Genomic DNA, 23,476 nt, shown 5'->3' with positions numbered 1-23,476 from the left:
TAACTTGCAAACCCTTTAACCCTCTCCGCAGCAGAATGTCTCCTCTGCAACCTGCATCCCCTCACTGCTTCGTCCCTGCCCGACTCCTTCCTTCCACTGCAACTCCAGGCTCTCCACGTTATCTGTCAAGTTTCAAACCTGCACGCAACAACAAACCTACATTTCGACCTTTTTTTATTTGTATATTGTGTAGGCATATGAGTTAAGTTAGGTTTTTACGGTTTTAGTGTTTGTATATAGTTAGGGTTAGTTTAGATTTTAACTTCTTTCCTTTTTTCTTTTTTTCATTTCATGCTTTAGGTTAGATTAATTTTTTTTAATTCGATTTTTGTTTTGATTTTGATTTTTAATTTTTTTGACTTTTTTTTATTGATTTCATTTTTTAACTTTTTTTTTAGTTATGATTTTAAATTTTTATTTTCATTGAAAAAACATTAAGAGATTAAAAAAGAAAAACATTAAAAAGCCTAAAAATTAACCCAAAAAAAAAAAAAAAATCTAAAATCTAAAACATTTAAAAACAATTAAAAAAGTATTTTTTTTTTTTTCTTTGTGACATTTGATTTTAAATTTTTATTTTTCACTTTTTATTTATTCTTTTTACAAAATTCAAAAAAATATATATAATTTTTTTTTGAAAAATCAAAAAAGTACTAAAAATTTAAAATCTAAAAAATTTAAAAAAATCTAAAAAGTTCAAAATTTTGGTGACTAAGGAATTAAATTAAAGGGATTCGCACATTCACATTAAAAATTTTTAATGTGGCCTATGGCCCATTAAAATTTTAATTTATTAATCCTTTTGATTTATTCTACTTCTTCAATTGCCTAAGGAATAATTAAATTGTTAATTTAAAGTTCCTTGGTTTTTCTGGTGTTAAGTGCTAAATCTTAAATTTTCATGATTCTTCTATGGTCAATGTGCAATAAATGTTTTAAATCATATTGGCGATAGGAGAAAATTAATTAATTCTAGATCTTGGTCATTAGCGAAAATCATTTTTCTGGAATCTGTTGCATGATACAATTTTGGGCATTCATGATTGTCACTAATCGTCACATATTGGAAAATCGTTCTGGATAACTTGTTTTATTTAGTCTATGGTTAATGCAAATATTAAAAGCACTGGTCTGTAGTCATTTATATCTTGTATTTGTGTCTTATTTCAATCCATCTATCTTAATTGACCAAGACTTGTTTTAAATTCATCAATTTGTTCATCATTAAAATCTCCTAGAGCCTGTGTTCCACAGGCTACCCTCATCCATTCACCTTAGGGACTACCCCCCTTGACTTACTTAGAAGAGAGTCTAACCGGAGTGAGTAAGGATTAGAGTGACAACCCTTACTCTAAGCGTTGTTGTGCTGCCTAGACACTTTGTGTGACAACAGACCCCTTGTAATAACCTATGGTGCTCCAAATGACATGTGGGGGCACACAAATGTCCTCATGGGTCTCCAAACAAATCAAAGATGCCTCTAAGTTTCCTGCAAGGGCTAAGATGATAGTGTAGGTGATGCCGCATCACCGTACAAGTCCTGGATCATCTGCCAAGTGTATGGTGTAGATTTGGGACCGGCTGAGCATGATGGGTTAGGTGCATCCTCCTCGTCCAATAAGTGAACCACAAGCAATCTCTAATTGGCTGTGGGGATCCATGAAGTGAAATCTGCTACTATGGAGGCCCATGGCTTTCAACGCTCACGCTATATCTGCCAATGTAGCCCTTTGGAGGATTATGATCGCATATAGGGAGACCAAATGGAAATCCATCTGCAATCCTACATAAGATCCAATGCATCCCCTAGCCTTCCAGTACAACAAATCATTAGATAAATCGAGTAAATGAACTTACCTAATCATGGACCATAGGTGGGGAATTTATAATGCCCTGCCCTTCCATAATGGGCTTTGGGATGTGCCAATGTCTCCAAAACTCCAAATGGGGTTAACCAAGTATCCTATTAGGTGGTTTCTACCTCTAAAGGGGATAATATAGTCAAGGTACATCCGTCAAAAGGTGGTGGCATGTGGCAGATAGGTGAATGAGGTAGGAGATGAGAAGGGGCAGCCCTAGGTCACATGTTGGGGTACGAGGGTAGCTAATAAGAGGGAATCCCACACTTGGGTTTATAATGTGTAGGAATGAGCAATCGTGGTACATGAGGTGCCTCGACCCTTATCTTTCCACCCTTCTTTATATGTCTTTTTCCTTTTTATGATTTTCTTTGATTAACTACTTGGGGCTCAAGAGGTTGGAGCATGATGTATAAGGTATAGCAATGAATTCCCCCCTTTTAGGTGGGGTGGTTCATCGCCCACTAGGGATTGGGATAATCATGGGTTCCTATATGATGAATAAGGTTCATAGAACCTATAGGAACAAGGGTGATGGCCATGATGATGGGGTGTTGTTCATGTATTAGCTTTTGTCCACCTGCTAAATGTTTTTGTCCCAACCATCTTTTGCATTTTGTGGTACTTTTCCTGTTGAATGTGGCCATATATGCTTTTAACTTTATTTTCACCTACATCAACCGCCGAGCTTCATCCCCGACCATAACCCAAGGTGTGGGCAGGGGGAAAGGGTGAGCTAACCCCATGTGGACCCGATGGAGTAATGCTGACCCAAGTGGAAAAAATGATGGATGGGGTAATAATGAAAGGAAGAGGGTAATATTAGCGAATAAGGGAGGGGGACCACGCAACAGAAATCGGGGTTTCCCGTGAAATACCATCCCTAGAACCAAATGGTCAGTAAAAGAGATCCCATGGGACTAGAATCCAAGGTTAATTCCTAAAAGGGGTCTAGGGGACAGAATCACAGACCTAGTCCATTATTTCCGTTGAATCCCCCCATTAATATGTACCCAAAAGTGTCCATGATAAGCAAACTACAATACTCAATTTCCAAATGACAAGGCATACCTTTAGATTTTGGAGGCCCACTTTCAAACATACGATCATGGCAGATGGGCGAGGGATGGCATGGCTGGCTCAAGTGGCGAATAAATAGTACAATGAGCTAGCTAATGGCTGCAAGTCGCTATTGGTTGGCGATTGAGGACCATCTTGGAGAAAAAAAAATCTCCTAGGGATATTATCCACAAAATGGTGGGTAACATGCCCAAAAATAGCAAAATGCACTAGAACTTGAAAATTTCAATTTTAGGGCTTTTAGAGAGTTTGACTCAGCAATTTTTAGAATTGATATGTTTATTACAACAATGAGTTAACCACAGATCAACAAACTAATTAAGCTTAAGATGATGCCCAATATTTCCAAAAATAGAAAAAAATTCTTGAAATTGAAAATTTCAGTTTTTGGTCCTTATTAAGTATTTGATTCAGAAATTTCAAATCTATAGAAAAATTTCAGTTATGCAAAAAAATCTAGCAAACTTAAATATTAGATTTAGGCCAAAACTCAAATACCCAAGAGGCCAAAATTTGTGAAAATTAATATTTTCAATTTTAAATGACTTTGACCATTTAGTTTGTGATTTTAGGGCCTAATTATTAGTAATTTGTTTGTTGTAATAAAACTGCAGAAAACAAGGGTTTAGAGGTCAAACCCTAAGCCCAAGGCCTTGAAGATCCCACCGTTGAAAATCGATGAAACTTTGGGATCACTTTGATGCTTGAAAAATAAGAATTTTAAGACTTTAGTCTTGCAAAACCGCCAAGTATTTAGCTTTAAAACTTCAGTTTAAAGTTTCAAGCCAATTTTAGGGCAAAAGAGACTAAGAATTGGAGAACAAAGCTAAGGGAAGCAAATTTGCTGGGATAAATGGGCTAGGATGATAGATCTAGGCCCAAGGATGAAGAATATGGCCTTAAAGGGCCAATGCTATGCCTAATGAGGCTAGTGTTTGGAAAAGAGAGGGTTTAGGGGCTTAAGGCAAGGCCTGAGGCCTATGGCCTAGGGCCTAAAGGCCACAAAGGAAGGGTTGCAAGCCCTTAGAGGGTTGCGGCTTAGGGAAAGAGAGGGAGGAGCACCGAGGAGGGAGGCAGAGAGAGAGAGGAGGAAGACGGGAGGACGAGGGAGGAGGGTTGAGGGGAAGGAGAGGGTTGAGGACAGGGAGAAGAAGCTGGAAGGAGGGCTGAGAGGGGATGGAGGGCTGAGGAGGCCTCACGGTGGAGGACGGAGGGACGAAGAGGAGGCCACAAGGCCTCCAGGGCCTATGGCAAGGGGAAGGATGGGAGGTCGTAGCCTCTAAGGCTTATGGTCAACCTTAGGAAGGCTGAAAACCAAGACACGAAGGGAAGAAGGAGGGACGTTGAGGCATAGGAAGGAAAATCTGGGGCTAGAAGTCCCGAAAAGTTTGAAACCCTTGCTCAAAAATTTCATGCTTCAGCGCCTTTGATTTTTCAAAAATTTTCTGCGGGAAACGTGCAAAAAATTTCCAAGAGACTAGACATTACATTCAAGGGCCTCGATCTAGCTCTTCTCCCACTTTGTTTCTCAATCTAACCTGCAAAAATGAAAATAAAAACACCCAAATCCCAATCTATACAAAAGTAAAACTAAAACCCCAACTCAAATTAGAAAAATAACTCACAAATTTAAATTTACAAAATTATATACAAAATATACATGGGTTTTCAAATGGATTTTGAGAAAATAATATTGATGATATTTTTTCCTTGAAAGAATGGAAAAAACGCTTCAGAAAAATTATTCCTCACTATAGCCCTAGCGAAGATTTAATCCACCATATAAAAACTAGGAATCCAAGGAAGATGATCCTTACCCAGAGTCTGTGAACTTGGAGACCAACGATTGAGTACCTGCAAACACTATGTATTATCTCAAAATATATCAAGTAATGCACCACATAGGAAGCCCATAGTCAATACATACCACAGTTCAACGAACAAAAACACCTCGAGTTGCACCCCAAAGTCTTCTATTATAGCAGAGAAAATAGTTCCCAACAGGACAATAATTTACAAAATGCTTCAGCAATGATTCTAGCTAGAGATCAAGATGACTAGAGACTCAACTGACTCTCTAATTTATAGATGAATCATCCAAATGGAAAATAACGACTAGTTTCTTTGATTCTTGTCAAAATAATCTTGTACGTTGATAAAATCTTTAAGATCTTTTAATCTTGGCCCTTGATTTTTTATTTTAGAAGAATTTTCGAATTTATCATTTAATTCCATTTTAATTAGCTCAAAATTAATTATTTTGAGCTAATTTCCTCAAAAAATTTGATTTTGACTTAACCACCAAGGTCCAAATTTTCTTGAAATATATAATATTCCCTTGGTAGAAGACCTTTAAAAATTGACTCTTTTAAGACCCACAAATTTTTCCATTTGGAGAATTTATTTTCCTAAGACAATTTAATTTGACTCTAATTAATTAATTTTCTGGCTTAGGATTTAATTTTATTTTGCCAAAAAAATTAATTAATTTACAAATGAAGGGATTTAATTATTTTTCCAACCCTCTAATACATACGACTTTTTATTTACAAGACTCAAAGAAGGAATACACATTTGGCTTAAACCCTCAAGACACACAACCCATCTGCAACAAAATATGATCTAGTAAATCAAGTGATTTGTAATAAAATAACTAAGCCAAATAGCTTAAATTATTCCGAAACCACTTTTACATCAAATTCGACTAAAAGCACTAGGACTCACCAAATAATTTGATTATAAATTTTACCCTAGCTTTGGGGTTTACACTAGAGGAAAAAAACTCTTCTGATTAGCCCTGTCTAAAACACAGGTAATCAACGAGGTTATAAAACCTCCTATGATGGAATTCATTATCAAACTATAGGCTTACCTAGGTTTTTACATAGACTCATGGTTTTACTAAGATCATTTACAGTATATAACTTGCAAAATGGGATGACCATGGCACATGGACTACTGATATGTGATTCGATCCTTGTTGAAAAAGTTGGTACTTCCGCTTCCCTGGAACTTTGGCAATTTGAGTAGAACACCTCTTATACAACAAGTGGTATCCCGCCCATTGATTGCACAATGGGATGGTGGTGATCCTTTCTCTGTAAGTTGTATCGCGCCCTATTGCTCGGTATAGAGGGTTTTAGCTAAAGTTCCCCTATGATTCTTTGTCTTTAGATTCAAGAATGATTCAACAAATAGAGTTGAGCAGAGATGGGACATGATTTGCTGACAGTGTTAGCGCTCGAATTTGGCCTCAGGCTGAAAAAGGCAAAATCCAAGGCAACATCAAACCACTTAGCCTTGTAGCTAGCCCTACGAGGACAGGAGAGGGCTCTCTCCGGGTCTATCTCGGCAAAAGGTCTTCAAAGGGCTGAGATGACCAATAAAGAACACTGATTTTAGGCTAGTAAACTGATAGGGAAAGTTTGATTTCAAATTTTTAGGGTTTTGTTGGAAAACTGAGCACGGCAATTTTGGGTGCGGGGATGAGACACAGTTTTTGCAGAGGTCTTTTTGGGGCAAGGTAGGAGATTGTCTTGATGCCTTTGAAAGAAGTGAATGGATAGGTATGACTGGTGAGGAGCTAAGGAGAGCAAGAAACCATCAGGAGTTCTCCTTAAACAGATGAAAACATAGATATTAAGCAAACTTAAAGGCAGAGCATAGAAACCATGAATTCTACCTTAACACTTCATTTACTTAATTTGTAGAAGAGAAGAGTAGGAAAATGATACACATAACAAACTTACAAGTACATGAGAGAAACACACCATCAACACAAATCACCACAGGAATCCCAAATAAAGCTGCAAAACCCTGGTCTTTCCTTTGCCAAAATTGCAGAGATACAAAGAGTAATACAGTCTAAGCTTATCCCTCAAGAGTCCAACCTCTCCAACCATGAAAATGATTTGGAAAATACATAATATAGACCATGCCAACCCATTCCCTAGCCTCTAGGGGTCGAGCTCATCATCCTAGGAGTTGTTTCAACCAATTCTAAACTGAGCACTACAATCTAGGCAATCAAAACAACTTGCCTCTATAAGCTAGGAAACCAATTCATTCATTAATTTTTTGCCATTTTATGAATGAATCTTCTAGAATAGGTAAAAAAGTGTCATGTCAACATGAAATTACATCAATTACATCAAAGAGGATGAAAAATCCCACCAAAAAGTCAAAACTAGTCAATGCTGCGTTTTCCTGAGCTGAAGGTGCAAAACTGGCAAATTTTCCCAACGCATAGCGCGCCTTTCAGGCCACTTTTGAGGCACTTCCCGGCATCCAAATGAGGCACAAGTGGGCTTGTTGGAAAGTTCTGGATGTCTACTCTCCAGCCCAAGTGGAATTTCTCAATTTGGTGGCCATTTGCCCCTCCAAAATTGCAATCTCCCAAGACTGCTTCCTGTGTGTCCAAAAAGTGGCAGAAGGTCATTTTTTGCTTGTTTTTTGACCTTTTGGGGGCTCAAATCTCCATGAAATGTCTTGGCAGTGGCTAAGCAAGTGTAATTTGTCATGACAAATCCAAAAATGCTGAGTTTTTGTGAAATGGACCTCCCCAACTTAAGGGTAGCGCGCGGCGCGCTACGCGTTGAGCCAAAACCCTGATGCGTAGCGCGCCTAAGCCCTACGCATAGCACGACTTTCAGATGCTTTTTGGAGGCCTTCCTAGTGTTCAAATTGGGCGCAGGATAGCGCGTTGGAAAGGTCTTTGAGTCTACTTTCCAACACAACTGGAATTTTTCAATTTGGAGTTCATTTGCCCTGTCAAAAATCAAATCTCCGAAGACTAGTCAAAATGTGCCAAATGAGGCTGCCTCAAGGCAGAGTGCTGTTGCAATCAACTTTTGAATGCCTTTCTCAACTCCAAATTGAGCTCATGATAGCTCATTAGAAAGATATTTGTGTCTAGTTATCATTTGACTCATCAAGAAAGTCATTTGGCCAACCAAGCTAGGAGAAAACTTGATTTTCCCAAGGTCACTTCAGAGGTGCATTCGATTCTCCTGAGGCAATGGTATTTTTGACATTTCTCTAAAACCATGACACCTGTGTAAAAATTGAAGGAGGTTTTTCTTCTTTGGCATGTTTTGGACAAAACCCTCTCTCAGTTTTCCAAAATTCATCTTTGATTGCTCAGAAACATCATGTGAGTAAAACCTACCCCGATGTGTGGAACAAGAGATTTTGTCGAAATGAAGCGAAATGAAGGGGATAAGGGGCTTCTAAATTCTTGGGGAAATTTTTGGAAGTAGGGAGGGATGTTAGGAAGCAGGGGAAAGTGGAATCTCAGAGATCGAGTGAGGGGAAGGGGTCCAAAAGGGCAAAACACAGGCCTAGCCTAGAAAATTGCCAAGTTGTGGCAAGAAACTAGGGTTTGTGCGAAAATGAGGAATTTGGGGGATCTCAGTGATGGGAAATGTTTAATAAGGTACATTAATGATAGGGGAAGGTGTATGAACATCTGGATACAAGTTTTGCTAATGATTTGACCATCCAAGAGAAATTGCCTTCAAAACCCTAGGAGAGGGAAATGAACCTTGCCAAGGCACAACTGAAGCATGGATAAGCTGTAAAATGACTCATTAGACACTGACATGATAATGACAACCCTATGAATGATGATAGACTCAGCTGAATAATGAGATGGACCGACATTTGGACAACTTTAGAAGGAGTGAAAGCAAACCCTAGACCTAATGCCTAGTGACCAAATTTTGCTTGAAGACTCTTTGAAATGACAAAATTTGACCTTGACACTCTGAGACCACTTTGTAAGAGCATATTTGATCACTGGAGAAGGCTGGAAAGACTGACACTAACAGACAGGATACTTGCAATGATCACATGATGCAGTTAGAATTTCTTCGTAGCTGAAAAGGAGTGTCAATTTCACAGCTTAATGATAAATTCCAATCATTGGATTGTATTCCTCTTTCCAAGAGGACCAAAATTGACATTTGACACTAGATTTAGACAAGGGAAAGTGTATTTTTGAAGTGAAGCCCACAATGTCACGTTTGATCAAGTTGGCCTAGAGGACAAATTGTGTTTCCTCCAATGCTTAATAATTCAAGTCACCTCAAGCTCATTTGGAAATCAACTCAACACAAGCATCTCTTATCTATTTGGTTTGATACTTTTGAAAACCGCAGGTTATCTCTTCACACATGCGAGCAAAAGGAAGGAGAAATTTCAAGGGGACGAAATCTGCTTGGATCAACACTTTGACTAAGGTTGACTTTTTGGACATTGGACATGTTTTGACTCATTTTGACTTGGGGTTTTGGACTTTTTTGGAGGGCCATATTTCCTGCCACAAAAATCGAGATTTTCTAGGGACATTGACTATTATTGACTTCATATCTGCAGCTAGGCTTTCTGCAACCTTTTGACTTTGACTTTGATCGAGATTTAGGGAGAGTTTTGGGACTGTTTTTGAGGCACTTTGACCCGCTGATCAGGATGCACATTTTGACTGTTGACCAAGTTCACTTAGAGGACTATTGACCATTTGTTGTTGTTTTTGTTGCTGTTGACTTTGACCAACATTGACTTTAACTAGATTTGACTATTGGCTCATATTTTTGGAGTTTGGTTGGTTGTATTGTTGGATAAGCCAATCTTTTAATTTCATTTTATTTATGGACTTGTGCTCATTGTACTCTCCGTTGAACATTTGAAGACAATTTAATAACAGAATAATTTTAAAGGGTTTTCCCCCTTGTGGGTTTTTTTCCCTGGTCTTTGACCAAATCGGTGTCTCTTGTTGATGTGTTAATTGTCTCCTATTGTCATTGTATTTATTGTTCTATCTTCAGTGACTATTGTTTATTAGAAGAATTAATTATTGTTGAAAAGATTGCTAATTGAAGATGTGAATTGGGCTATGTTAGGATATGTGAATTGGGCTATGTTAGGATATTCCGACACATAGGATATAGTTAAGTCCAACTTGGTCTAGTATAGAGTTAGGTTAGAGTTAGGTAAAGTGTGTTTCTTTACCGTTGTACATTTTGTAACTTACAATCCGACGGTCACGATATGTAGTGATCCGACGGTTCACTCTCACCTCGGTATTACCGACACTTGATCCGTGGCTTGACACCCGATTGGTCCATGAGTTCTATTTAAAGCGCATGGAGGGTCATTGTTCGGGTAATCCGTGCATGAGAGAAGCTTATGTAAATTTTCATTCTTTGATTAATAAATTGCCTGTAGTACCCACGTTGGGACAGGCCGTGGATTGTTTCCCTCCTTGCACTCTGAGAGTTTTAACCACGTCAAAAATACTGGTGTATTGATTTGAGATCTAGTTGTGAGCGGTGTCCTTTTGGTATTCTTTCTGTGGAACTTACCCTGTAAATTCCTACATGGAATCAGAGCTATTTGAGGGCCGCGTCCGTTGGTGATCCAAATCTGAAGCCGGTAGAACTGCATGCGGCTGTCGTTTCCTAGATCTGCTGTTTCTGACTGCTTTCGGGCCGAGAGGACTGCTCTGTTGCGTTCGGAGCATCTGTTCCAGTGAGGAACCCCTTTCGTTTCACGCGAAAAGGTTTCCGGTAGCCCTAGTTGCGTCATTTTTCAGATCGGGAGGTATACAATGTTTTTTTTGCAGTTTACTGTTATTTTCTCTCTGTTTATTTCGGTCTCAGTTTATTTAGCTTTTTTTTTTTAACCGGATCTATACCTTTCATTTCTACGTATGCTCTTTGCCCTGCGACTCTGTGCGATCTGGGCAAATCAGAAACAGAAAGGAAGGATTTTTCTCATGCGTATGCTCTTTTCCCTGCACCTTAGTGTGATCTCGGAAAATCAGAAACATTGAGAAAAATATTTAGTTTTTCGGCTAAAGCTAACTTTGAGATTTTTTTTTAAAATTTCTAGTTTTTCGGGTAAAGCTAACTTCGAGCCACAAGGTTCGTTTTTCTTTGCATATTCGTGTTGGGTTTTGTGTTTTGTGTTTTGTAGGGAAAAAGAGCTTTCTCAAGGCAAGCACGCAAACCAAGGCCCCCCCCCCCTCTCTCTCTCTCTCTCAAATTTTTTGTATAGATCAATTGGTTCAAAGTTATTTTAAGAGAGTAGAGGTCTTGGGTTCAAGTCTCCTTTTTGTGGGGGCGGATTTTTTCATTCCCGCACATTCGCGCACTTTGCCGGCAACGTCAACAATTTTTTTTTCAAAAAGCCATAACTTCTTCATCCGGAAGCCTTTTTCAGAGCCGTTTTTTTTAAAACCGCCTATTTTTTCGAGATCTATCCGTTGGAACACTTACTTTCAGCATCTTCAGCTTCAGTTTTTTTTAAAATGGAAAGTCCATGCCAAGTCATTCTTGACAGCACTAACTACTTCCAATGGGTAGAATACATGGAAGATTTACTTAGAAGTAAAGGTCTCTTCAGAATAGCCACAAACCAAGAGAAGAAACCAAAAGATGAAGACAAGGCGGCAAAATGGGAAAATAGACAAGATCAAGCACGTGGTTTGATAGGGATGTCTATTTCTCCTGATCTTAGATTCCACATTGCAGGACTTGAGACTCCTCATGAAGCATTAGAAAAACTTGCTAAAGTTTTTGGGATTAAAAATGAAATTAGAGCCCATCAACTTGAAAATGAGCTGCTTACTTTGGATCCTAATAATTTTTCTTGCATTGAAGATTTCTTGTCCAAATTCAAGACCCTTAGATATCTCTTGGAAGGTGTTAAAGTTAAGAAAGAAGATGGTAACCTTATTTATTCCATCCTTACTAAGTTGGGACCAGCCTACTCTGTATTTGTTTCCACTTTCCATTCTACAAGGGAAGCTTTCATTTGTCAAGGACAAGACTACAAGGCCCCTTCCTTTGACTCCTTTTGTGATTCCTTAATAAGAGAACAAGAAAAACTCTTACACCTTGGTCTTCTTAATCTTGGAAACTCTTCCACGAAAGCGTTAGCCGCCCAGCAGCAACCAAATTCAAAGAATCCTAAGAAGTCATATCCTCAAAAGAAACCATCTCAGCCTCAAAATGAAAGATCATTTCAGCAAAATGATAAGACCAATAAAAACAAATGGAAGAAGACTGATAGACATTGTAACTTTTGTAATCGAGATGGCCACTTAGAATCTAAATGCTTTAAGAAGATGGAAGCCTTGGAAGCCGCAATGAAGAAACATAACATCCATGTGGAGCCTACTTCAACTTCAACTTCCGGAATGGCACTTTCTGCATGTCATTGTCAATCATCTCAGTCTGGTTATGCATTAAATGTATCTTCTTCTTCTTCTCATTCTCATGAGTGGCTCATTGATTCTGGAGCCTCTTGTCACATGGCCAAAAACCAAGCCATGTTTTCTTCTTTAAATGATTGTAACACCAAAAATATATATATTGGTGATGATAGATCTCTTAATGTTGTAGGGACTGGAACTGTTCATCTAGACAATGGTCAGTTTAATGATGTATTATGTGTTCCAACCTTATCCTGCAACCTTCTATCTGTCTATCAGATAACTCACTCAGGTGAAGGTAAAATTGTTGAATTTTCACCTCATGATGTTGTAATCAAGGATCTAAAAGATCCTAAACAGATTCTAGCTACTGGTCTTGCTGATGATTCCAAAAGGTTGTATAAGTTTCACAACTTTGGGTCATCCAATCTTCCCTCAGTATTTGTTGCTCATAATGATGAAGTGAGCAAACTTTGGCATGAGCGATTTGGTCACTTAAACTATCGCTCCCTTCAGCATCTATGTAAAGAAAATATGGTGACAGGTCTTCCTATGGTATCTTGCAGAGATGGTGTTTGTTCCGGATGTGTACTCGGAAAACATCATCGGGACAGTTTTGACAAACGTGCCTCTTGGCACGCCTCAGCCCCTTTACAGCTTGTGCACAGTGATTTATGTGGTCCTCTTCCTGTTGCTTCATTCTCTGGCTGCAAGTACTTCTTAACTTTCATTGATGATTTCTCCAGACGCACTTGGGTATACTTCTTAAAACTCAAGAGCGAAGTATTTAACACTTTTTTGGCCTTCAAAGCCTTTGTTGAAAAACAATCTGGACATCAAATTCTTAAGCTAAGAACTGATAATGGTGGAGAATATGTTAAAAACACATTCATCAACTTTTGCACCGAAAATGGAATTCAAATGCAACATACTGTTCCATACACTCCACAACAAAATGGTGTAGCTGAAAGGAAAAATCGCACCTTAAAGGAAATGGCTAATTGTATGCTGCAATCTAAAGGACTCAGTCTTAGTTTTTGGGCCGAAGCAATTAATTGTGCAAATTATATAATCAATCGCACTCCTACTAAGGTTCTAGAGAATATCACTCCAGAAGAAGCTTGGAGTTCCATTAAACCAGATGTAAGTCACTTTCGTGTGTTTGGAAGTGAAGCATGGGCCCATATTCCAGATGAAAAGCATAAAGCTTTAGAACCTAAGAGTGAGAAATGTACTTTTGTTGGATATTCTGAAGATGTAAAAGGTTATAGACTTATTCCATTTAAGTCCAAAAATGTTATCATTAGAAGAGATGTAAAATTTGATGAAAATAAATCGGCCTGCGAGCCTAGTCCGGCGGATGTGCCACCTCTTCCTATCTCTTCTACTTTTGAAAACATTTCTTCTTCAGATGATGAAAGCGAGGATGATAATCCTCCCCCACCTTCTCAGGATCCTCAACTTCCAAGATGGGTCCGTGCTACTCGGGATGCAGCAGGTGATCTTGCCGGTGATCCTACAGATCAGCGACGTACACGTTCTCAGTTTGAAAGAGCCTCTTCTTTACTGGCTCAAGCTCCAGTAAATCATGATCCTGACACTTTTGCAGAAGCTTCAGGCCATCCACATTGGGAAGCAGCTATGAATGAAGAATATCATTCATTGATGACAAATGATACATGGGATCTTGTTCCTCTACCAAAGGGACGAAAACTTGTAAGATGTAAATGGGTTTACAGAACCAAGTATGGACCAGATGGCAAAGTTGATAAACATAAAGCTCGTCTTGTTGCTAAGGGCTTTTCACAGGTTGAAGGCATTGACTACACTGAAACCTTCGCCCCTGTTGCCAAAATGAACTCTATCCGCCTTGTTCTTTCCCTTGCTGCCTCTTTAAAATGGGAAGTCCATCAAATGGATGTTAAATCTGCCTTCTTGCATGGGGACTTGCAGGAAGAAATCTATATGGAACAACCCATTGGCTTCATACAAACAGACTCCAGCCTTGTGTGTCGACTTAAGAAATCCCTTTATGGTCTCAAGCAAGCTCCTCGGGCTTGGTATGCCAAAATGGATAGCTTTCTTTTAGAATCTGGCTTTTCTAGGTGTCATTCTGACAATACTGTCTACACCAAGAAAGTGGGCAACTCTCTTATCATCCTTGTTCTTTATGTTGATGATCTTATCCTTACTGGTAGTGATCCCAACCTTATAAACCATGTGAAGTCTATCCTTAAAAGAAATTTGAAATGACAGACTTAGGACACTTACACTATTTTCTCGGTCTTCAAGTCTTGCAATCCAAGGAGGGTATTTCCCTTTCCCAGTCCAAGTATGCTTGTGATATTCTTCGTCATTTTCACATGGAAGACTGTAAGCCAGCCCCTTCTCCCTTTCAGTCTGGAGTCAAACTTTCAGTCTCTTGTACTTCTCCTGAAGTTGATGCTACCTTATACCGTCAACTTGTCGGAAAACTCTTGTATTTAACCCATACTCGTCCTGATCTTTCCTTTGCTGTTGGCCTTGTTGCTCGTTTTATGCAAAACCCCCGTGAAAGTCATTGGAAAGCAGCTAAAAGAATACTTCGTTATGTTTGAGGTACAGTACAGTTTGGGATTCATTACAGTGCCAAAGCAGCTCCTCTATTAGTTGGTTTCACTGATTCTGATTGGGCTGGTGACCCTGATGATCGGAAGTCTACTGCCGGTTATGTCTTCACTCTTGGTTCAGGACCTATTACATGGGCTTGTAAGAAATAGGCCGCCATTTCTCTTTCGTCAGCAGAAGCAGAGTATCGTGGTGCCGTGGAAGCTAGTAAGGAAGCCTTGTGGCTTCGTCAGATCCTATCAGAGTTTGGCTTTGAGCAGCAGCATCCAACCACACTTTGGTGTGATAATCAAAGTGCCATTCAGCTATGCAAAGATCCAATCCAGCATCAGCGCAGCAAACACATTGAACTACACATGCACTTCATCAGAAAGCTCATTCATGACCATGTTCTTGAAGTGCAATATTGTCCAACAGATGATCAGGTTGCAGACATCTTCACAAAGGCTCTCACAGAGGCGAAGTTCACTAAACTTCGATATATGCTTGGAGTTCAGGAAGTTGTCACTAAGGGGGGATAGGCTCTAGTGCCTCCTTCCTTCTCCTATTGTGTCATATTTGTAAATCCTTCAATCCTATCCCAAGTTGTTCTTAAGGGGGGATGTTAGGATATTCCGACACATAGGATATAGTTAAGTCCAACTTGGTCTAATATAGAGTTAGGTTAGAGTTAGGTAAAGTGTGTTTCTTTACCGTTGTACATTTTGTAACTTACAATCCGACGGTCACGATATGTAGTGATCCGACGGTTCACTCTCACCTCGGTATTACCGACACTTGATCCGTGGCTTGACACCCAATTGGTCCATGAGTTCTATTTAAAGCGCATGGAGGGTCATTGTTCGGGTAATCCGTGCATGAGAGAAGCTTATGTAAATTTTCATTCTTTGATTAATAATTTGCCTGTAGTACCCACGTTGGGACAGGCCGTGGACTGTTTCCCTCCTTGCACTCTGAGGGTTTTAACCACGTCAAAAATACTGGTGTATTGATTTGAGATCTGGTTGTGAGCGGTGTCCTTTTGGTATTCTTTCTGTGGAACTTACCCTGTAAATTCCTACAGGCTAAAGTAATTGAAATAGCATAGAGCAATGTAAAATTAACATTAATGTCCCCGAGCTTCTCTCTTAATACCATCTCCGAATTTTCATTCTTGTTTTGAAACAACATTTTTAGAGATTCCCACATTTCCCATGTAGTGTCTTTTCTTGGTAAGATGAGGTATCAAGTGATCCTTGACTCCATCAAGAATGATCAACTTGGCCTTTGCATCTGCTTTTTTATGCAAAGCCAAAGCTGTCGCATCAATTGGTGCCTTGATCTGGGTGTTGGCATAATCCCACAAATCATTCACCAACAACACTAGCTTGATTCTTTCCTTCCACAAACTATAGTTGGATATCCCTTCCAACTGATCCTCAAACGTCAAGCCAAAAACCATTTTCTCTGTTGGATTCTTACCCAAAAACCGAAGAGACCAGTTGTCCATCCTTCAATAGTGAGACAACTCAGTTGCCACCTCTGCACAATTATGACCCAACTGCTCTTCAAAGTAGCTTTGATACCACGTTGGTATTCCATGCACCCCAGGTCTGGTCTATGTTTTAGCTAGAACACACAAACACACTAAAAATGCCTAACTTCAAAAACAACTTTTACAATGGAATATACTAGCCAATAGATCAATGCACAGTGCATAAAAATTAATGGCCAAACTCGTTTTCTTATAATTCCATTAACAATAAAATCCATAGGGCTCTCGTACTAGGGGAAGTGGCCCTTTACAATCTACTAGAAAATGCGCAAATGTCAAGTCAATCCCTTTGAGCACATCACCTAGGGCTGAGGCTTTGTCCTCTAAGACCTTTTTGCCCAAATATATATACCTACGACACCCTAATGACAATGCTATAGCAAACTAGGGCTTTACTAGCCCTCCTTATATCACCCAAAAAATAATCTACTTACCTAGTAGTCCTTGTTTAGCCTTGTTGTAGCAAACAACTCTTCTTTTCTCTCCATGACAACCCTCTAACAACCTCCTTAATCCATGGGCCTCCTTCAACAGCACTTGTTGTCCCTTATGGTCTGTTGCTTAGGCCCTCGACCTCCTATTCCAACCTTTAGCTGACCTTTTCTCCTTGTTGTAACCCTCAACTCCCTTTCCTGACTATTGTTGCCCTCCCTTGTCCACATAAACTTGTAGCCAGCTCCTCAAGCCCTACAACTTGCCTCTTCAGACCCTCACATGCACATACAGGCTTGCAGCTAGCTGCTTCAACTAGTTCTCGACCCTTCCTTCTTGTCTGTGGCTAAATTTACCAGGCCTAAAACAGAGTTGTGCCCATTTCCTTTCTCCTTCGGATACATTTGCAGTTTCCTCATGAGGTGAACTCACCTTCTAGGAAGAATAGTCCTTTCTGCTTCTTGTCATCAAGCCTCTCCATTGGCTTCTTATTTATACTTGTCCTTAGATCCCTTTGGAAGCCCCCTTGCCCTTCAAGAAACCTCCAAGATAAACCTCAACATTAAATTAGAATAATAATTGTTTTCCTTGGGCACAAAACTCCATCACTTTAGGTACAAATCCCACAACTTGCATGCAAATCCCACACACTCATACTTTGAGGGTGTTTCTCTCTAACAATCCTAGCACCAAGGACATGTGAGAGTACCTCCCAATGCTACCCAATTTTAATAGTATGCCTAACTTTGGGGGTGGGTATGACCTTGTGACCTCCTTAGCCAATATGACTTTAGCATTGCAAGTCAAACAATTTGAGATAATGCTTGGGGCTATACATTTAATATCCTATACTTAGGTATGTTACATGTTGACATTGTCATCCTTCATGAAAATATATAGGTTGTATAAATTGCAAGCTTTCTTTCCTAGTATATTTTAGTGGTTATATCAAAATTGTAAGAAAGGATAAAAAAAGTTGACCGAAATTTTGATAAGGAATGCAATGAAATATTGATACCAGTGTTGAGATTGTAGTAGGATTCAGTTATTGTATACATGACCAAATAAAATTGTTTGAAGTCGCAACAAAAAATTTAAATGTGGGTCTCGACTTTTGTGCAGTTATATCAACACATTGTCTTGAATGGTGGCAGTACAATGTATCCAGGACTACCAAGCAGGTTTTTTTTCTAAACACTTGCACACTAACACTTTCTAATGTTATGGATCATTTTTTGTATGTTTTTAACTACCATGCACTTAGTTCATTTTTTATATATGTTCATTGAAAATTGAAAGGAGTTTCATTGAAGATGGACTAGACAATATTGAACAAAGACAACTAAAAAAATCCTATTGTGGTTTACCTTTGTTTTCAGAAAAGAGATTGGAAGCTCCACTAGATTTTGTATCATTATAGTCATTAATGTTGTTGGTCTATAATATTTGAAAAAGTGTAGTATGCAATGTTGTCAAAGAAACCTTGCATATTCTATTAATTTTTTTTTTTTTTAATGTTCTTGTAGTCAAAACTCCCTACCTAGTCCTTTTGCTTTGGTATTGGATGAGATCCTGGAGTTTTAAAAATTTGCACTTCTCACTATCACTTGAAACATGCCTCTGGATCAATCCAGGATCTTGGCATGTATCACTTGGATTAGATGTTGGCTATAATAACCATTTAAGAAGTGTTTATTTCTGGTAGCATCGGATGTGCTCTAAGCCTCAAAATTTGCAAGGAGGCTAGGAGACATGTATTCCAAAATACCCAGAAATCGTTTTGGGAAATTCCACCAGGAGATAGTTTTATTAAAATAATTAATTATTTTTAATGGATGCCTAAGTCTAAACTTAGGAAATTAAAGTAATTAAAGGGTACTAATTAAATTGGGGGTGAAACTTCTAGAAGAAGATGAGGATCAAGCCAAAATTATCTGAGCCATTGATTAGAATCTAATCTGGGTCGTTGATTGATCAACGAGAGGATTATAAGGACTTCGATGGGAATTTGGAAGATACATCAAGTGAGAGATCAAGAGATCGATTTCTCAAGAGAGCAGCGTAGCAGTTACGAGAGAAGTGATCGAGGTGATTTCTTGGAGTGATGGGCAAGGATAGTTTCTGGAGGAAGTTTTCCTAATCTGAAAAGTACAAGGTGTGAAAATTCCTAAGCCAGAATCCCTACTACAACAAACTGATGTTACTTCTCCTACTTGATTAAATCATGCAAGTTATTTACTGTGTTCTATGGTAAATTTCGAAGCAAATACATCTGTAGCCTTCTGTTGAAATTTCTAAGTCTAACACGTTAGAAATCCCTACTACATTATCTGGTTTAATTTCTCCTACTTGTTTATTCCATTAACAAGTTATTTATAAATATAAATACTGAAGTAAACACAAATGCAGTCTTAACTCATATTCAGATCAACAATTGAAATCACTGAGACAAACACACAAGGGACACCGTTACTTTTGGACAATCGTTCCTTGAAAAACCCAATGCGGTAAAATCGGTGCAGCAGATACGAGGGTTTTATTATTATGCAGTTTCTGAATACATCTAGGGTGCCAGAAATGGCTCACCCAACAGAGAATGTCCTCAGAAGTAGTACCTCTTCTCTGAGACAAATATTCCGACTAATTAATCACCGGATGAACGATCCCACAGCAACAATGGAAGCTCCTTAGATGGACAATGAAAGCCGCTCCAAGCTTCTTTGTTGCTCTGCGTCACTCTGTAGGGATTGCGTCACCCTTACCGGCACACCAGCACTCAATCTGCCCCACGAAAATTCTTTCGGCGCTGCCTCTTGGCCCTACGTCAACTTTGCTAGCCTCTACGCAGCTACTAAAGCCTCTGCATCAGCTCTCAAACCCTCTACATCACCTACATTGGCCTCTTTAGCCTTTGCGTAGCTCCCAGTTGCCTCTGCGTCAGCCTCTCCAGGTTCTACGCTGTCTCTCTGGCACTATTTTTGCCTCTCTGCTATTATTCTCGACCTCGTGCCGAACTGCCCCTCGCTGCGACAGATCACTAGTTCGATTCTCTCAGCAAACCCTGCTCCAGAAAATTGAACTGACGGAGCAATTTGGTGTGTCTCCAACTGACCCTCAAGCCTCCTTTTATACCTTTCCTGTTGAGTCTTCAACGGCTGAGATTAAGTCCTTAGTCAATGACTAAGATTAGATTTGGCTTGACCCATGTCATTTAGAACATTCTCACCCAGTTTTATATTAATACCTATTAATATTTTAATTTTCCTAAGTTTAGACTTAGGAACTCCATTAAAAAATATTAATTATTTTAATATCTCTCCAACTAGGTGGAATTTCCCCAAACTATTGCTGGGTCTTGGAGATCTTATGTTCCTTAGCCTCTCCACCAATTTTCATGGCTAGAGCACATCTGATGCTACCACAAATCGACACTACCTCTTAGCGAGGAATGTGCTCTAGTAATGTTTCACCATGAAAACATCACACTGATCCTCTGCATCAATACCTGTGATGATGCTTGGCCTGCTACCTCACATCATCTGCATTGTTGCTTCCTATACTGCTGCCCAAGACACTGCCACTGCCACTGCTACATCTATACTGCAACTCCCTCTCAATATGTTGCCGATGTTGCCCCTAGCACTGCCACTGCTAACTGCTACACTACAACTTAGTTACCGAGAAGTGGGGAATTGATCTATCCAAACGCTGACATCCCAGTCAGTCTAGAAGCCTCATGAAACTGAAGCTACCTCTATTGCTACCCTGTGCTCCCTCTACTACCACTGCGCTGCTGCATACACCTTTGTGCCTCTCGCACTATTGCAACCTCCACTGTGCTGCCTCAGATTTCTACACCTAAGCACTGCCTTGCTGCTCCACTACACTTTGCTCCACCCAACCTCTGTCATCCTACTACTGTCGTTAAGGGATCCCATAGACGGATATGATCCAAGAGTTTGGGCATCTCAAGGATCCTGCCCCTAGTATGTAGCCCTCCTCACTACAACTCGATATCTCCCCACCTCTTCTCTAGAGGTGCATGAGCATTTATGGCACAGTCGTCATCAGTCTCAACTTCTTTGTTTTGCCTTAGCTGGAGCTGCCTTGGAGTCGGAAGCCTCTCCCTTGTTTTTCTTCCTGGGACACTGGGATGTATAATGTCCCAGCTCCCCCTAATGGAAGCACTTCACCTTGGAGATATCCTTCTTCTTCCTCTTCCCCTATTGTCCCGCATATGCTAGAGCTGCATCCTCCTCCTCCTCTTTCTTGATTCAACCTCTCTTGCCACTACTCCCCGCCTTGGTCAACAGTCTAATCTCTTCTCGGCGAAGAGCTGCCCACATCTCCTCCCAAACTAGAAGAGTAGCCTTGCCCAAAATGCTTTGGACAAATGTCTCCCACTCCTCGGAGACTGCATTTAGGGCTATCCTCACCATGAATTCTGGATTCGGTGTAGACCCCATGGAAGTAAGTTGGTCACGAATCTCCTGCAATCTGAGGAGGAACTGATTTGTCTGCTCTCCCTTCTGCATCTGATATGACCGCAACTGATTCTCCAGTAGAATCTTCCATTGCGCTAAAGTGCCCTGATACAAGGTCATCCAAGTATCCCACATCTCCTTTGCTGTGTTCTTTTCAGCAATATGTGGTACAACATGATCTTTGACCTCGTCAAAGATCATGCACTTTGCCCTTGCCATTGCATCCTCATACTTCTCATTACCAACTGGGTCGACCGGGATAACCACGGTTCTCAGTGCAGAGTTGTAGCAACATAGCAACATTTTGGTGGAGGGTGTCTTATTTGTCATTTGGGGCTTTACTAGCTTGCCTTGAGCAAGCCCAGGTGCATTCCTTCCAACACCTTTTTGTACACCCATCTTTATTAATAAAACAAGCTCAATAGCGCAGTTTTTGATGCAATTTTATGGTTTGAATGTGTGTTCATTGTTTATGGTGTTTTGTCTATGTTTGCTTTGCATATTTACTGTTAATATATTACAATGGTATTAGAGCCATAATCTTGGCTCTGCCTGTGGGAAAGATTAGAATCAAACAACATGGCGATAACCTTGAATGAGGTGATTACGATGCAACAAAAGATGGTTGTTGTGGGGGAGAAGTTGATTCATTCCACAATTGGGAATCCGAACATGATTTCAACTGATGTGGAATTATTGGAAGAAAACTGGAGGGCATATCATTCATTGGGTCATGGCATTCAGGTGTCCCTCTCTTTTTGGGAGTTATGCGAACTAAGAGGCATGCACAAACCAATGGAGATTCATTGGAATTGTTCGGGGATGATGAGGAGGATTAAGGAAGAGGAAGAGAGAGTAGTTCAAGGAGCCATGGTTGGCAAGGAGACAGTTGAGCATACACCCGTTGATGAGATGCCATTCGTTGTTGAGATATCCATTGATGAGGTGCCAAGAGAGATCTCAACTATTGATGAAGAGCCAATAGGTACAGGGGCATCCAGATCTATGACAGAGTTGTCGGACGACAGTCACTTACAGCTGACTGGTGAGCATATCGTGCATGTTGGGTTGTCTATGGAGGAGTAGTTGGAGGCTCATGTTGAGTCCGTGATGGAGGAGGGTGTGCAACCATCCTTTGGGCTAGCCATTGACGAGGGGCAACAGAGACCACATGTTGGGATTCTAGCATAGTTCGCTTCCAAGGCACACTGACAAGATCTACCGCATTATCAGCCCATCCCTATGCATTGGATTGAGAGAGGCAGAGTTGTCTAGGCATAACAGAGGGGGTGACCAAGTTAGCAGCATTGTTGGGTCACATTTGCCCATTGGAGAGAGAGACATGGCTACCTAGTCATGTCTCATGCATTGACCTATGTAGCGGGATGAGACGATCAGAGTTGCACAGGGCGCAACATCTGTACGTTGGGGTTGTTCTACGTACAGGAGTTCGTGCATGCGATCCCTCTCTTGGGGTTGGATGGCGAGAGATTCTGAGTTGGTACCCTATGAAGTGGGCTATGGAGATGGTGGTGGACCTGGGTGTAGCTCAACAGGAGCTTCCAGGCGCTAGGGATACCGAGAACGCAGACTAGCATTGGGTTCCAGGTGGTACTACCTATCATGTCCTAGGTATGCCAATCGACTATGACCTGGAGGGTACAGTTGACCTAGCAGTTGTGCGTGCACCTTCGCTAGGAGAGTTTTAGTCAGCACCAGTGGCCAACCAGTTTATGGACAGGCTTCTTGGGTTGACTTGGTACGACGCTTCTACATAGGATCACGGGGTGATCAACATACTCTGGTAGGAGTTTTTCGGAGGAGGTGGCATTGGCAGGCCACCAGACGATGCCTTGTATGGCGCTGGGGATTCTTCACTTTTGTGTGGGGCACAGAGGACACAGAGGAGCAACGGAAGGGTAGCATCACTGCTGACACAGGGATATTCACTTCTCGGATCCCTCAAGGAGGATTTGGAGTGAAGATCCATTCATCGGCGGGTATAGTGATGCGATAGTGGAGGCGATGATACTGATCAAGTGTGGGCCGACATGTAGAGACTCAGCTCTAGCCATCACATCCAGGGATGTGTGGGAGCATCTAGAATTGAGCAATGGACTACAGGTGGACATGGAGGTGCATGGTGGTGTACTATAGTGCGTTGGATTGCATTGTGGAGTAGGGGTGCCTTACATTACATTGAGTACACGCGGCGAGTGACTGGTGCCTTGGCACAGACCGGATGTAGGACGATACAAGATGATAT

General features: G+C 40.4%; 1 protein-coding gene across 1 annotated transcript in view; it reads left to right on the top strand.

Moving 5' to 3' along the window:
• Positions 1–23,476, top strand: part of LOC149243636 (actin-related protein 2-like) — a 570,582-nt gene that overhangs the window by 464,539 nt on the left and 82,567 nt on the right. Inside the window, exon 14 of the mRNA XM_089367841.1 lies at positions 17,849–17,907. Coding sequence (XP_089223967.1) covers positions 17,849–17,907 — 59 coding nt within the window. The remainder of the gene's footprint in view (positions 1–17,848; positions 17,908–23,476) is intronic.

The sequence above is a fragment of the Pinus tabuliformis genome, chromosome 8, assembly GCF_031772625.1.
Source record: "Pinus tabuliformis cultivar Carrire ecotype Pingquan chromosome 8, CPIR1, whole genome shotgun sequence".
Classification (NCBI taxonomy): Eukaryota; Viridiplantae; Streptophyta; class Pinopsida; order Pinales; family Pinaceae; genus Pinus; species Pinus tabuliformis.
The sequence above is the reverse complement of the archived record's forward strand: the minus strand, read 5'-3'. Positions and strand labels throughout refer to the sequence as shown.